This window comes from Diaphorina citri, unplaced genomic scaffold (genome assembly GCF_000475195.1).
Source record: "Diaphorina citri unplaced genomic scaffold, Diaci psyllid genome assembly version 1.1 scaffold2952, whole genome shotgun sequence".
In the NCBI taxonomy this organism is placed as follows: domain Eukaryota; kingdom Metazoa; phylum Arthropoda; class Insecta; order Hemiptera; family Psyllidae; genus Diaphorina; species Diaphorina citri.
The window spans coordinates 8058-21645 of record NW_007380364.1 but is presented as its reverse complement, the minus strand read 5'-3'; the positions used below and the strand labels follow the sequence as shown (position 1 = coordinate 21645).

Genomic DNA, 13588 nt, shown 5'->3' with positions numbered 1-13588 from the left:
TTTTAAAGGAAAAATTTTAAAAAAAATTTATAAACCTTGTTTAAAAAAAAAAAAAAAAAAAAAAAAAAAAAAAAAAAATGTAAAGCTAACAGGGCTGTTTTCACAAATATTTTTTCAGCCCTTAGGCCTGTTAAGCTAACAGTTTGTATAGGCTAACAGGGCTGTGAAGCTAACAGGGCTGTTAGGGTTAGGAGATAAAAACGTAGGTTATTGAAACGCACCCCTATATTTTTGAATTAGGGGGCATGATATAGGACGACATAGATATAGGGGGCATAACTTAACAAAATTATATCAATAAAGAGGTGCTCTATTAGACTGTTGGTACAATGGAACAACTTGTTCCAAGCTGACAGTCTAAATAAAGCCCTATTTATACTTATACTTATGATAATGCACTTACTTGACATGCAGAAGGTTTTTGACTCGATTTCCACCACCGATTTGCACTCGTATTTCGATTGCAAACATTTGACCGTTCTCGTGTTTTCGTTCAAAAGACCCAGCAGCTCAGCACATAAATGGGAAGTATTGTGTCTTTTTTCGCCCATCTGATGAGGGACATACAACAGAATGGGTATGCTACGACACAGACGACATACGTCTGAGTTGACATGAGTTTTTTTTACCTACCTGGTTTAACTGCCCGAGTTCCTGTTTTTTTCTTCTTATTTGTAGTAGTTTTTTTTTTTCTTTTTCAATCGAGGCGGCATTCAATTCACTTCCCACTCGCTTTCGATTAACTCATTATGTCCTGCGGTTAAACAAAGTTTTAGCCTGACTTTTAGTTTTAGATATGAACAGGAACAGGGATAAGGGAGAGAAAATAGGTACTTCTCTCAGTTATAGAAATACAGAAGGAAAAGGGATTAAAAAAAAAAAATAAAATAAAATAAAAAATATGTTTTATTTTTTCCATTTTATTTTAAAGGCTTGATTGGTTTTGCATTTATCCTGTCCTTGAACTTCCTCTGTACCTTTCTCCTCTGCACCATTTTCACCAACTTCTTTGTCTTCCTGATCTTGTTTCACTTCTTCCTGGTCTTGAATAGTCTGGTCATTGGATTGTGTTTTGACATCTTTACTACCGTCACCTTGCACTTTGTCCTCAGGATATGTGATCTCGATTTTAAAGGTATGATAGAGGGAACTGTAACTGCCAAGGTCTTATCGTCCTGAAAATGAAGAGAGAAGGCAGACAGGATAGGAGAAAGCCAGCCGTTCCGAGAACGAACCTTATCTGTTTAGGATAAAATCCGCCTCGGGCGGGAATCGAACCCGCGGCCTAGCACTTACAAAGGCAGATGTGCTATCCTTCAAGCTAACTGGACTGCCGAAACAGGGAAAAAAGAGGAAACAGTAGTGACAGCCTACGGAAGGGCTCTGTCTTACTTTGCACTTCGCCAATATTTTGATGTTACATCTCAAAACTCAAAATAGTGATTATAGTAAATCTCTTCACAAACGTGACCCTCCGAGCTCTCAAAGGGTTAATAAGTAGTCCCCATTAGTTTGAAAATAGATGGAAGTAGATATTTTTCAAAATCCATATGAAGGTAACCTACTATTTCCCTACCTACCTACTTTGGCCAGTGGTAGATGCAAGATTACTCAAGCTATTTAATATAAAAAAGTACCTACTCAGATAAAAGGTTTTTAATTAAATATGTAAATAAGTATTTTTCAAAATCCATATGAAGGTAACCTACTATTTCCCTACCTACCTACTTTGGCCAGTGGTAGATGCAAGATTACTCAAGCTATTCAATATAAAAAAGTACCTACTCAGATAAAAGGTTTTTAATTAAATACGTAAATAAGTAAGTGTAATTTATTAATTCTGAGAAGTGTCATTTTCACTTTTATCTGTGTCCTATTGAACACCATCACCTTGATTGGTTTTGCATTTATCCTGTCCTTGAACTTCCTCTGTACCTTTCTCCTCTGCACCATTTTCACCAACTTCTTTGTCTTCCTGGTCTTGGTTCACTTCTTCCTGGTCCTGAATAGTCTGGTCATTGGATTGTGTTTTGACATCTTTACTACTGTCACCTTGCACTTTGTCCTCAGGATATGTGATCTCCGAGAGGTTGTACTTCTTGTATTTGTAGTAGTGAGGCAGCACAGAAATACAACAAACACTCTTGATAACTTCAATCACAATAGTTAGAGCGGCTTGCTTCAAATCCACCGTGTGAAACATGTTCTTCTCCTTGACGAGAAGAGCGATGAATTCTATAACATTGCTCCTTTCAAGATTGTTGTTGTTTCTTCTATTGAAAACAATACAGTAGCTTGTCGGTTCTCCTGAAAAGTATTTGTCCAATAGTGGCCCAATAGCTTTCGTTATATCATCGAGATAAGATTTACATGTGATCTCAATAGGTACTAATCTCAAGAGATTGACAGTCTTCTGTTGCTTTGTTATGTACAGATCTTCAACAATGGAAGTGCCCAGAGTGACAGGATCAATGGTTTTGTCATTTATTTTAATAAACATGTTACCTTGAGCACCACTGTCTAATTTTTGGAACTTGTGTTTCTTCACATCATCATTTTTTAGCTCGTTCAGTTCACTTTTCAGCTCATCTTCAATATCAAGTTCATCTGTGTTTGTTTGAGCTGTCTCAATTTTTTCAGGCTTGATATTTGGTTTATCTTCATTTAGATGTTCAACGGATTGACTTTTCTCTAAATATTCATTGAGAATATTGAACGCTTCTCGAGCACACTGATTTGCACTGTTTTTCTTCATGGTATTAAATGTACATAGGAAACCTTTGACACCAATAGGTAGGGTTCCACTGTTGGTGTTTTTAGACTTGTTATGATTATGTTTTTTATATGGGTGGTACTTGTTACCATTGTCTTTACCCATTGTGTTTTATTTTGAATTTGATCTCACTATTTTCTTGATAAATTACTATTTTCAGTAAGTAGGTGTTTTACTAATTTTTATTCACAATTTATTACTCAAGTAGGTATTTACTTATTTTTGTTCATAAGGCTGTTGTAGGTAATAAAAAATATTACAAAGGTTAGATCGTTAGATACTTCTTTTGGAGCTAGTTATCACTTTATCACATTTCTTTTAATAGGTAAGTAAAAGATAATTCAGCACTGATAAAAAATATGGAGAGGGAGGGAGTAGAGGAGAGTAACCATTCAATCATTTATGAAAAATTCCATTTTCAAAACAAAGTACGTATGTAAGTACCTAGCTCTTTTTTTTCTCATTACCTACTTCCATGAAAGTTTGTTTACAATTCAGAAGGTAGGTGATATACACATGAAATGAAAAATTACTTGTGGAAAGTGTGTGAATGGAGAACAAAATCACCAACTTCAATTTGAAGTCAACCATGAAAGGTCATGCAAGAAGAGACACCGATTCCAATGCTTTATACTATGCCTATTTAGTTCATTTTTAAAAATAGGTAAATGGGTAAAACTCATGTAATCTCATTTACAAAATTACAAAATGGGTGAAACTCATGTAATCTCATATGATTTTTAGATTACAAAATGACCAGTAAATTAACAAGAGACAAATACATACAATTTCCTTAAAAAGAAAGTGTAGGACCTACCTTTTCCAATTTTAATCCTGCAGCATCTGAAGAGGCCATTCTAGTGATAACTACGAGCAAAATCAATAGCGGGAAATCCATGAGAACGCAAAATGACCAGTAAATTAACAAGAGACAAATACATACAATTTCCTGAAAAAGAAAGTGTAGGACCTACCTTTTCCAATTTTAATCCTGCAGCATCAGAAGAGGCCATCCTAGTGATAACTACGAGCAAAATCAATAGCGGGAAATCCATGAGAACAGGGTGAATTTTGAGCACTTAAAAACCGGTGACAAAAGTGCCACCTAAGCTTGTACTTTTACGATGAAATGGTCGAAAATTTCGTAAAATACTAAACGGGAATTTTTAAAATTAGCAAGTGAACAAGTGAAGTGTTATCCTCAGAATGAAGGAAAGAGTTTTAGGTGCTGAGGAGACATGAACATTTTGCAACCTCCCTCCCTCTTCCTGACTTTAGATAAGTGATAACGATTAACACTGATACATGCCTGCCTGTGGTTAAATATGGTTTAAGATACTTTTTAAACACGGTTTAGAGAGTACTTTTACTAATTTGACGTCACCAAATTAACTTTTTTTAACTAAATTTTTAAAACTGCACAGAATCCAGAATCCATTCTAATTTTTTCAAATTTTTGTAATTTTTTTGGTTTGTTTACTTCAGTAAGATCCGTTTACATTTTCCACTCAAGGATGTTAGTGAGTAGCGGACAAAAGAAGTGTCTACTCTTGAAAAAGTGAAGCCAGCGGCAGTAATACGTGAAATGCACCAGTGCCCGATTGATCACCGAAGATAAGTAACGTCGCGCGTGGTCGGTGTCCGGACGGGTGACCATCTGGACAATCGTATTATGTTAACTTTTTCTAACCCCACTCAGGCTGGGTGAATTATGTACGTAGGTAGATAGCGGGTATACCTGAAAAACTGATTACACAAAATTCAACTGATTGGCCATAAGGAGTGTGAAAATGAGCTGACTGACCACGGCAATATGCAAAACGGCGGTTTACATCGTTTGGCGAAAGAAAATTTCGGAAAAGTCGTACCATTTTCCAGTAGTACAGGAGAAACCACTTTCGGGATCATAAAACTCAACTGATTGGCAATAAGGAGTACGATTCCTGTACTACTGAAAAATGGTACGACTTTTCCAAAATTTTCTTTCACCAAACGATGTAAACCGCTGTTTTGCATACCTATTACTGGAGGTCAGTCAGCTAATTTTCGCACGCCTTATGGCCAATCAGTTGAATTTTGTGTAATCAGTTTTTTAGGTATACCCTAGAGAGCTTGTCGCTGAGTATAGGGTAAAACCTCCATCACCAAAAACCTTAGCGCCAGAATAGTTGTCTTGAAAGCGTGCTTGCCTTGTAAGCGCTAGGTCGCAGATTCGACTTCCGCTCGGAGCGAACTCTATTCTCAACAGAATCCTATTTTCCTTTTGTAATGTTAATGTACATTAACATTACGTTTTTCGGTGGTGGGGATAAAAAATGAGGAGTGGGGATAAAAAATAACGAAGGAAGTAAAAAAAAACAATATGGCCAATCGTATTGCGAGAAAAAAGCCACATTACAAAATTCGTGAAAGGAGAGGAGGGGAAGTTAATGTAAAGGTAGGAGAACGTAATGTAAGAGAAAGAAAAATTCGAATCAAGCTAATGTAGGTACATTGGCCAAGCTAAAGCAGCATTCTACAAGAAAATATCACTATTTTGTTCAAATAACATAGACATTAACATTACAAAAGGAAAATAGGCTAAAGTCTAAAGGACTATTCTCGGAACGGCTGGCTTTCTCCTATCCTGTCCTACTATCATCTATTTTAGGAAGATAAGTCCTCCATTGTTACAGTTTCCTCTATCAAAACCTCTTGGAAAAAAAAAAAAAAACCTGTAGACTGTAGATAAATAAATTCAACACTTTAATTTTCCATGAATAATGCAAGGAATGATTTTGTTTATTTTTTCACTTACCTATTCATATATTGGAAATATCAAAGTATAAAAAAAATGAGTTTACTTAAAAAAAATGCGTGTTTTGGCACTAAAAACTGACCATCGAAAATTTGACCCGATTACATTACTTTCCTTCCTATAGGATAAGGAAAGTAAAAAATTAAGTGATAGGGTTCCACAATTTTATGAATCTCAGGGCAGAAGAACTCTATCATTTTTAAATTTGGCAGAAGAACTCTATCATTTTTAAATTTAAACATTTTTTTTTTTAAATTTAAACAAGGTTTATATTTATACTCGTATTTGCATATTTGTAAACCCTACCTATGAAAATAAACAAGACCTTGTTTAGACCGCGGGAGTAAAGGGACTTTTCAGTCTCATTCTGGCAGTATAAACAAGGTATATTCTATTCTATCATTGAGTTAGTTCCCATTATTTGGGTGTCGAGCTTCCTGAATATTAGAGTGTCGGCACCCAGTCACTCGGTTAGGCTTCCGGCACCCTAGTTTTTCTTTCTGTGCACCACTGAGGCTGGTTTTCTATTTTTAAATACCCACATAAATCCAAAGTCATTTGTTCTCTTGAAAATCAGTAGGCAGGGTGTAAAATCAAACTAAGAGTAAAAACTAGAACGAGTCAAATTGAAAATCCCTTTTCGTTCCTCTAGGGACGACTATCGAATAATCCGTTTTACTCCGCTTGTCTGAGTTTTCCCGTTCTTGTCTGTTCTTTCACTTATTAGCGAGTTTTCTTCCTCCTCTTTCCTCTTTTTGTCCTTCTTCTCCTCCTCTTCCCTATATTCTTTCTTCTTGTTATTATTGCTTCTTCTTCTTCTTCTCCCCTCTCCCTATTCTCTCTTCTTCTTCTTCTTCTCCTCCACCTCCTCTTCTCTATTTTCTTTCTACTTCTTCTCCCCTCTATATTTATGCTTCTCTTTCTTCTTCTTCCTCTTCTTCTGCTTCTTCTTCCTCTTCTTCTTCCTCTTCTTCTACTTCTTCTTCCTCTTCTTCTGCTTCTTCTTCCTCTTCTTCTGCTTCTTCTTCCTCTATAATATTTCTTTTTCTTCTTCTCCTTTTCTTGAGTGAATTAGTTTTAGTCGAGCTTTCAAATATCCACGTTTTTATCATGATGATGATTATTATTATTATTATTTCAACCATTTCTTCTTCTTATTGATCCTTCGTTTTCTCTTCTGCCACTGTTGGAATATCATCATCAATGTTCAATGTCTGGAAAAACCACAGAGATTAAAATAGAACCTACTTATCAATTAGGTACCTAGTACCTACCTACCTAAATTACAATGATAAATACCACAGTAAAACCTCGGGGTTTAAAAATCACTAGATTCGAGGGGGGAAAACAACTCACTAGAGTGGCCAAGAATTCATCAAGTTTGGTGATAAATCACTAACTTCGGAGACCCTGGACGTCTATCGTCTACTGTGGTAAAGACAGATAATAAGTTCTTAGAAGAAAAGAAATTTTTTAGAGAAGACCTTATGTCCAGGGCCACAGTGAGAGTGTAAACTTAGTTTCAAGTTAAACTCTTGGATTGAGCAATCTGATTGGCTGTTTTTTTTTAATCAACCAATCAGATTGCATCATCCGAGAGTTAAACCAAGTTTGAACCCGTATTATGGTCCTGGTCATTTGCATACGTACAAATAAATCAACAACCCCTACTAGGCCACAGTGAGAGTGTAAACTTAGTTTCAAGTTAAACTCTTGGATTGAGCAATCTGATTGGCTGTTTTTTTTTAATCAACCAATCAGTTTGCTTCATCCGAGAGTTCAACCAAGTTTGAACCCGTATTATGGTCCTGGTCATTTGCATACGTACAAATAAATCAACCCCTACTGGCACACAAGGGCAATGTCACCTTAAAATATAATACCTAATCACAAGAGTCGGGTCATTTGCATACGTACAAATAAATCAACCCCTACTAGCACACAAGGGCAATGTCACCTTAAAATATAATACCTAATCACAAGAGTCAATATCCATTTGGTGTTTACAAACTAGAACTCATTTTTATTGGTCCACGACGGGCGAATCAAAATAATTCAGTCCATAGTGACCAAGACTTAGGTAAACTCACAAAGAGCACCTAACTCTCGATCTGAAAGTACTAGGTTCGATTCCTGATCGAGGAGGATTTTCTCTCTTTTTTTTTCCTTTTCTCCTAAGCTAGGCTTTGAAAAAGAGCTATCTTGCATCGTCAGATGATCTCTAAAAAAATCACAATGGAAAAATTAAATCAAATCACACTGATCCAATTTGTAAACACCTCAATGCACATCGATTGTATACCTTCTACTTAAACCTAAACAGGGTAATAGAAAGTAAAAAATAAAAGAGGAACCTTTACTTCTAAATGAGACTAAACGTTTAGAGGGGTGGGGAGAAAACTTAATAATAATAATAGTAATTATAACGAGATTTTAACTTCCCAATAATTTGACCGATAACCTTTTTTTTTTTTTATTAGGTTTATGTTAAAGCCTACCTCTGTGGCCGATATAACTTCCCAATAATTCGACCGATAACTTTTTTTTTTTAATTATTAGGTTTATGTTAAAGCCTACCTCTGTGGCCGATATAACTTCCCAATAAACCTTTTTTTTTTTTTTTTTTTTTAATTATTAGGTTTATGTTAAAGCCTACCTCTGTGGCCGATATAACTTCCCAATAATTCGACCGATAACTTTTTTTTTTTAATTATTAGGTTTATGTTAAAGCCTACCTCTGTGGCCGAGTGGTTGAAACCTCTGACTCCAACCCAGTGGTGTTGAGTTTGAATCCTGGCCGGGACGGAAATTTTCTGATCGAACTTTTCCATTTTCGGTTAGGGATGGATGTACAAGAATGTGCCTTGAAGTAATGCCAAAGCGATTCATTCCAAGGTACATGTGGTGGTGTCTTTTTATACACACAGTATTGAAAATACGACCACCCAGTAACTAATCTGTTTCTTAGCAACCAGATCAACAAATGGGAAAATACTACACAGTTCGATTCCTTCATTCTTTGGTCTGTTCTCAGTTCTCTGCTTACAATAAAACATACATCTTCCTATTCCAAATCCTATCCCTGTATTTATTTCAATCCTTACACTACATACTACAATCAAAAGTTACAATAGTACATTTTTTAAATCATGATTTCCATTGACATATCATAACTATTTGGGTTGAAATTATGGGAAAATATTCTTATCGTTATGGTTTTTCAGACTTTTTTTTAGGTCGAAATTATGAGGAAAGTACCAAAATCTCTCTCGCACCTAAATAATGATGAAAAAAACACAAATTAAACCTAAAACATAGAACATAAAACAATAGTCAAAAACTGAATGGAGTAATAAAAACTAATTAAATAATAATAGATCACGTAAGAATACACAGCTTAGTCAGTGGGGTCACATCACAACTCTCTCTCTTCATGGATTGGCTTTTAAGGAAGAAAAATAATAAGGAAAAAGAAAAGATTGGAAAACGAAAACCTAGAAGTGTTTAGCGAGCTTTTGCGAAAATTCATCAATGAACGACTTCATTCAATTGCTTCCGTTCTAAATGGTAAGTTCAAACAGTATGGAACTTTCACAATCGGCATTTTCCCAAAGATTCTTTTTGATATGATTTTCACTCATTCATTGTCCCGATATCGCGGTCGATGGTTGCCAGACTGAAGGAAGTTGACACTGCCGGTCTTCTCTCTTGGCAGCTACTTTTGATTTTCATTAAAGCATAAAAAAACCAGAGTTTGTAATGATTTTTTTTCCCCAAGGGAAAATGTTCCTTAAATTTCGTTAGCATGAAAAGTAGAAAAACAATTAAATCCTAACTGCAGGCAGTAGAAAAATGATAATAATAATAATAGACTCTTGAGTGGAAGGTAACCACTAGGCGAGGTTAACGCCTTAGGCGTTCTCTACCATTCACATCACAACTCTCTCTCTTCATGGATTGGCTTTTAAGGAAGAAAAATAATAAGGAAAAAGAAAAGATTGGAAAACGAAAACCTAGTAGTGTTTAGCAAGCTTTTGCGAAAATTCATCAATGAACGACTTCATTCAATTGCTTCCGTTCTAAACGGTAAGTTCAAACAGTATGGAACTTTCACAATCGGCATTTTCCCAAAGATTCTTTTTGATATGATTTTCACTCATTCATTGTTCCGATTCGCAGTCGATGGTTGCCAGACTGAAGTTGACACTGCCGTTCTGAAGAGGTCTTCTCTGTTGGCAGCTAGTTGTGATTTTCATTAAAGCAAAAAAGAAAACAGAATTTGTAATATTTTTTATCCCCCAAGGGAAAATGTTCCTTAAATTTCGTTAGCATGAAAAGTAGAAAAACAATTAAATCCTAACTGCAGGCAGTAGAAAAATGATAATAATAATAATAGACTCTTGAGTGGAAGGTAACCACTAGGCGAGGTTAACGCCTTAGGCGTTCTCTACCAACTAACCCCAAGAGCTCCATTATTATGTGGTCAAATTCTCAAATAAATGAGGATAAAATTCCATACCTCGGCTGGGATCGAACCCACGCCCACCTGTTTACCAGGCGAGCGTCTTGACCACTACGCCACCGAGGCATATAAAACAGGGGCTTGCTATAAAACACTTCTAGGTTCATCGAAATCTTATTGAAAGAACTTGAACTTCTTGTAAAAAAAAAAAAGATCTGGAATCGAAAAAAGAAAGAAAATAAAATTGAAATCGATCGATTTGTAACTCACATTTCTCAGGCCGTCTCGCGACGAAAGTCAAATGCGTAAAACGGCAAAGAAAATAATTATTAATTGGAAAACAATTACCTATTGAATAAGGAAAAAAAAAACTTTAAACTTGAACGCAAGTTAACACTGCATGGGGAACTTTCACAATGGTTGAAGTTGAAGCTTTCGTTAAAGGAATATATCTCCACATTTTTTCTTACATATCCTAAGTCGTTCTGTTTGGTGGAACAGGTCGACTATTCACAAAACCTCTCCACCAAGTTCTATCATTAAATTTTTGTTGGTTTTCAATGAGACTGTTCGTTTAAGCTTGATTTCCTTTAAAGGGGGTTTTTTTTCTTCGATAAAGAGAAACCCTGCATTCAAAATCGATCGATTTTCAAAAATCCCTCATTTTTGTTCCGAGATCCGCAAGTGATGCATGATCAAGAACAGATCAAGTCAAAATACGTAAAACGACAAAGAAGAAAATGGCCACCATGGCAATCGAAGCGGGAGAGAGAGTGTCGTGACTTCATTCTGGCTTACCGGCCGCCTTTTCAGTGCCGGAGGCGTCTTTATCAGCAGGGGCAGCGGCCTCAGAGTCGGATTTCGCGGGGGCAGCGGTCTCAGATTCTGATTTTTCAGTCCCGGAGACCTCTTTATCGGCGGGGGCAGCAGATTTCGCGTCTTCAGCGGGCTTCATTTCCACATCTCCGTCGCCACTGGTAGAGGTGGAAGACTGGGCAGTGGTGGAGGGAGCCGCTGACGAATCGTCCAGCTTGATCTTCTTGCCTTCCACCTGAAAAGAAAAATATTGAATGATTAGATATTCAAAGGCGAAATTTTACCTAAAGCAGAGGATATCAATGGCAGTCCAGCGTGGGAATGCAGCATCAATGTTAGGAACACTACCGTCAGACCTGGCAGAAGTTTATATGTTATAATTTTAATAATATAAAAAAAACTAAATATCTATTCTTAATAATAATAAATAAGTCAGCTCCCATGGCGTAGTGGTCACTGCGCTCGCCTTGCACGCGGGAGACCCGGGTTCGATTCCCGGCGGGGTCAAGAAATTTGTATCATGCAAATGATTGATTCCGTGACTGGCTGTTGCGGGGCCCACTCAGCCTCGTGAGGAAAATGAGTAGCTAGAGGAAAATGAGTAGCTATGGCATATAAATGCGCATAGCGACCGGTGCCAGCATGGTAGGTAAACATTGGATTTTAGGATTATTGACATATTGGGAAAATCCTACAATGCTGCAGTGAGCACCAAAGTTGTGATATAATAACACAAAGAAACTGCATTTACATAATGGTCTAATATTGAGCGTCTCTTAGACTCGAACCCAGGACCTTTCGATAGAAAATCGACCTTTTGACCTTGACGCCAATACCTCTCGTGATGTGTTAGTTAATACTACTGGATTTTAATTTATTTGTAGCGAAAACTTAAAACAAACTTCGGGGGGCGAAAAAAACAACTAGGATTATTGAGATATTGGGAAAATCCTACAATGCTGCTGTGAGCACCAAAGTTGTGACATAATAACACAAAGAAACTGCATTTACAAATAATAATAAATAGGTAGATAGATACCTATTTCGCCAGTAGACATTTTTTCCCCATCAATATTTTATCAGGTAAATTTCTACTTTTCGGATAGACTGAACTATCCCATTGTCGTCCAAAATGCACAAGTCTAAGTACATACCCAGTTTCAAGTCAATCGGGTTAGAAAAAGTGACTCAAAAGTGAGATATACTATAATTAATTTTGAAATATAGAAAATGTACCAAATATATCTAACAAAACATTGATGTTTTTGTACTATCCTACAATGCTGCAGTGAGCACCAAAGTTGTGACATAATAACACAAAGAAACTGCATTTACAAATAATAATAAATAGGTAGATAGATATCTATTTTGCGAGTAGACATTTTTTCCCCATCAATATTTTATCAGGTAAATTTCTAGTTTTCGGATAGACTGAACTATCCCATTGTCGTCCAAAATGCACAAGTCTAAGTACATACCCAGTTTCAAGTCAATCGGCTTAGAAAAAGTGACTCAAAAGTGAGATATACTATAATTAATTTTGAAATATAGAAAATGTACCAAAAATATCTAACAGAACATTGATTTTTTGTACTATTATTTAACGTCCCGATTATTCAGCAAAACCAAATCTCACCTCTGCTTTCTCCACTTCATCCTCAGGCTTCCTCTTCTTCTTCACCAGATGACTAATATCACTGGCTGGTTTACTTGACGTTCCCGCACTACCACTGCTACTACTACCTTCTCCAGCACTCGATGTACTTGCCCCATCAGACGACACGGCCGGTCTTTTGCCACTGATGAAGTTGGAAATCACCTGGGGAATGATGAAGTAAATAAGGATTAATGTTTTTTTTTTCTTTCTTTTAAAGGCTTTATTTATAGTGGCAGGGTTCTCCCAAAGGAGCTCTTCAATATTTTGTACAAATGTTAATTTAAGACATATTTTGTACAAATGTTAATTTACCATAAAATATTTATTTATGGGTTTTATCAATAAAATTTCCAGGGAAAAAAAAAGAGTGGAAATTTCGGCTTCCCCCTCCCCCTAAAGTGCTTAAAAAAGTAAAAGACAGGCAAGAAAACTTTATCAATTTAAACCTACAGGAATAACCAACCCCACTCAAATGATAGTGTCTACGATGTTTTCCTCTAGTCAAGTGGGGTAATAACCCGCAGAATAATTTATTATTTTGACTGTCAGCTAAAGTCTCAAAAGTCCTTTTTTTACGTCTCATTTATTTAGATATCATATACGTAAACATATTTTTTAGGTCCCATTCTCAGTGCAATAGCCCTAAACAAAAGTGGACGCGTCACACAAGGGATCAAGAAGAGACCACATTAACATAATAATAGGTCCCATTCGGGAGCAATATTTAGAAATTATAGAACAAATTTATAGGTGGGGTACCAAAAAATAATACCTACCTATTATAAAGCAGAAAAAATTGGACCGATTGCAATACTTTCTCATTACTAGCATAGCTTCGCTATAACTGTAGTAATAGATAATAGAAAGTAAAATAGAAACCGACTCGGCCGGGCGGAATCGAACCCTCCCCCCGCGGAATGGAAAACGGGTCCACCTCCCGTGGTGGGATGGGCGGGGGCTACACATCCACCGCCACCCACGACGGAGTAGCAGGGGGCGGGGGGCCCCGTCTCTCGTCCGTACTAGGGGCCGGGGGCGGGGCCCCCAATGGCGCGTGCCGGGGCTCCCTACCCCCCACCCCAG

The 13588-nt window shown here is 36.7% G+C and overlaps 2 protein-coding genes across 2 annotated transcripts in view; both read right to left on the bottom strand.

The window, feature by feature from the left end:
• Positions 1-1790: 1790 nt before the first annotated feature.
• LOC103519814 (THUMP domain-containing protein 1 homolog) lies at positions 1791-3006 on the bottom strand. Its single transcript, XM_008484901.3, has one exon. It carries the CDS (start codon positions 2876-2878, stop codon positions 1874-1876), a length of 1005 nt encoding a protein of 334 aa, XP_008483123.1. The 5' UTR covers positions 2879-3006; the 3' UTR covers positions 1791-1873.
• Positions 3007-9699: 6693 nt separating this feature from the next.
• LOC103519813 (protein NASP homolog) overlaps positions 9700-13588 on the bottom strand; it is a 6412-nt gene continuing 2523 nt past the window's right edge. The window contains exons 4-5 of the mRNA XM_026831152.1: positions 12485-12667; positions 9700-11083 (exon numbers count right to left, since the gene is read on the bottom strand). Of these exons, the coding sequence (XP_026686953.1) occupies positions 10817-11083; positions 12485-12667 (450 nt within the window). The 3' untranslated portion in view covers positions 9700-10816. The remainder of the gene's footprint in view (positions 11084-12484; positions 12668-13588) is intronic.

Bases quoted from the DNA above. Each gene is read 5' to 3' on its own strand.
- LOC103519814 (XM_008484901.3), bottom strand. From the start codon at position 2,878: ATGGGTAAAGACAATGGTAACAAGTACCACCCATATAAAAAACATAAT.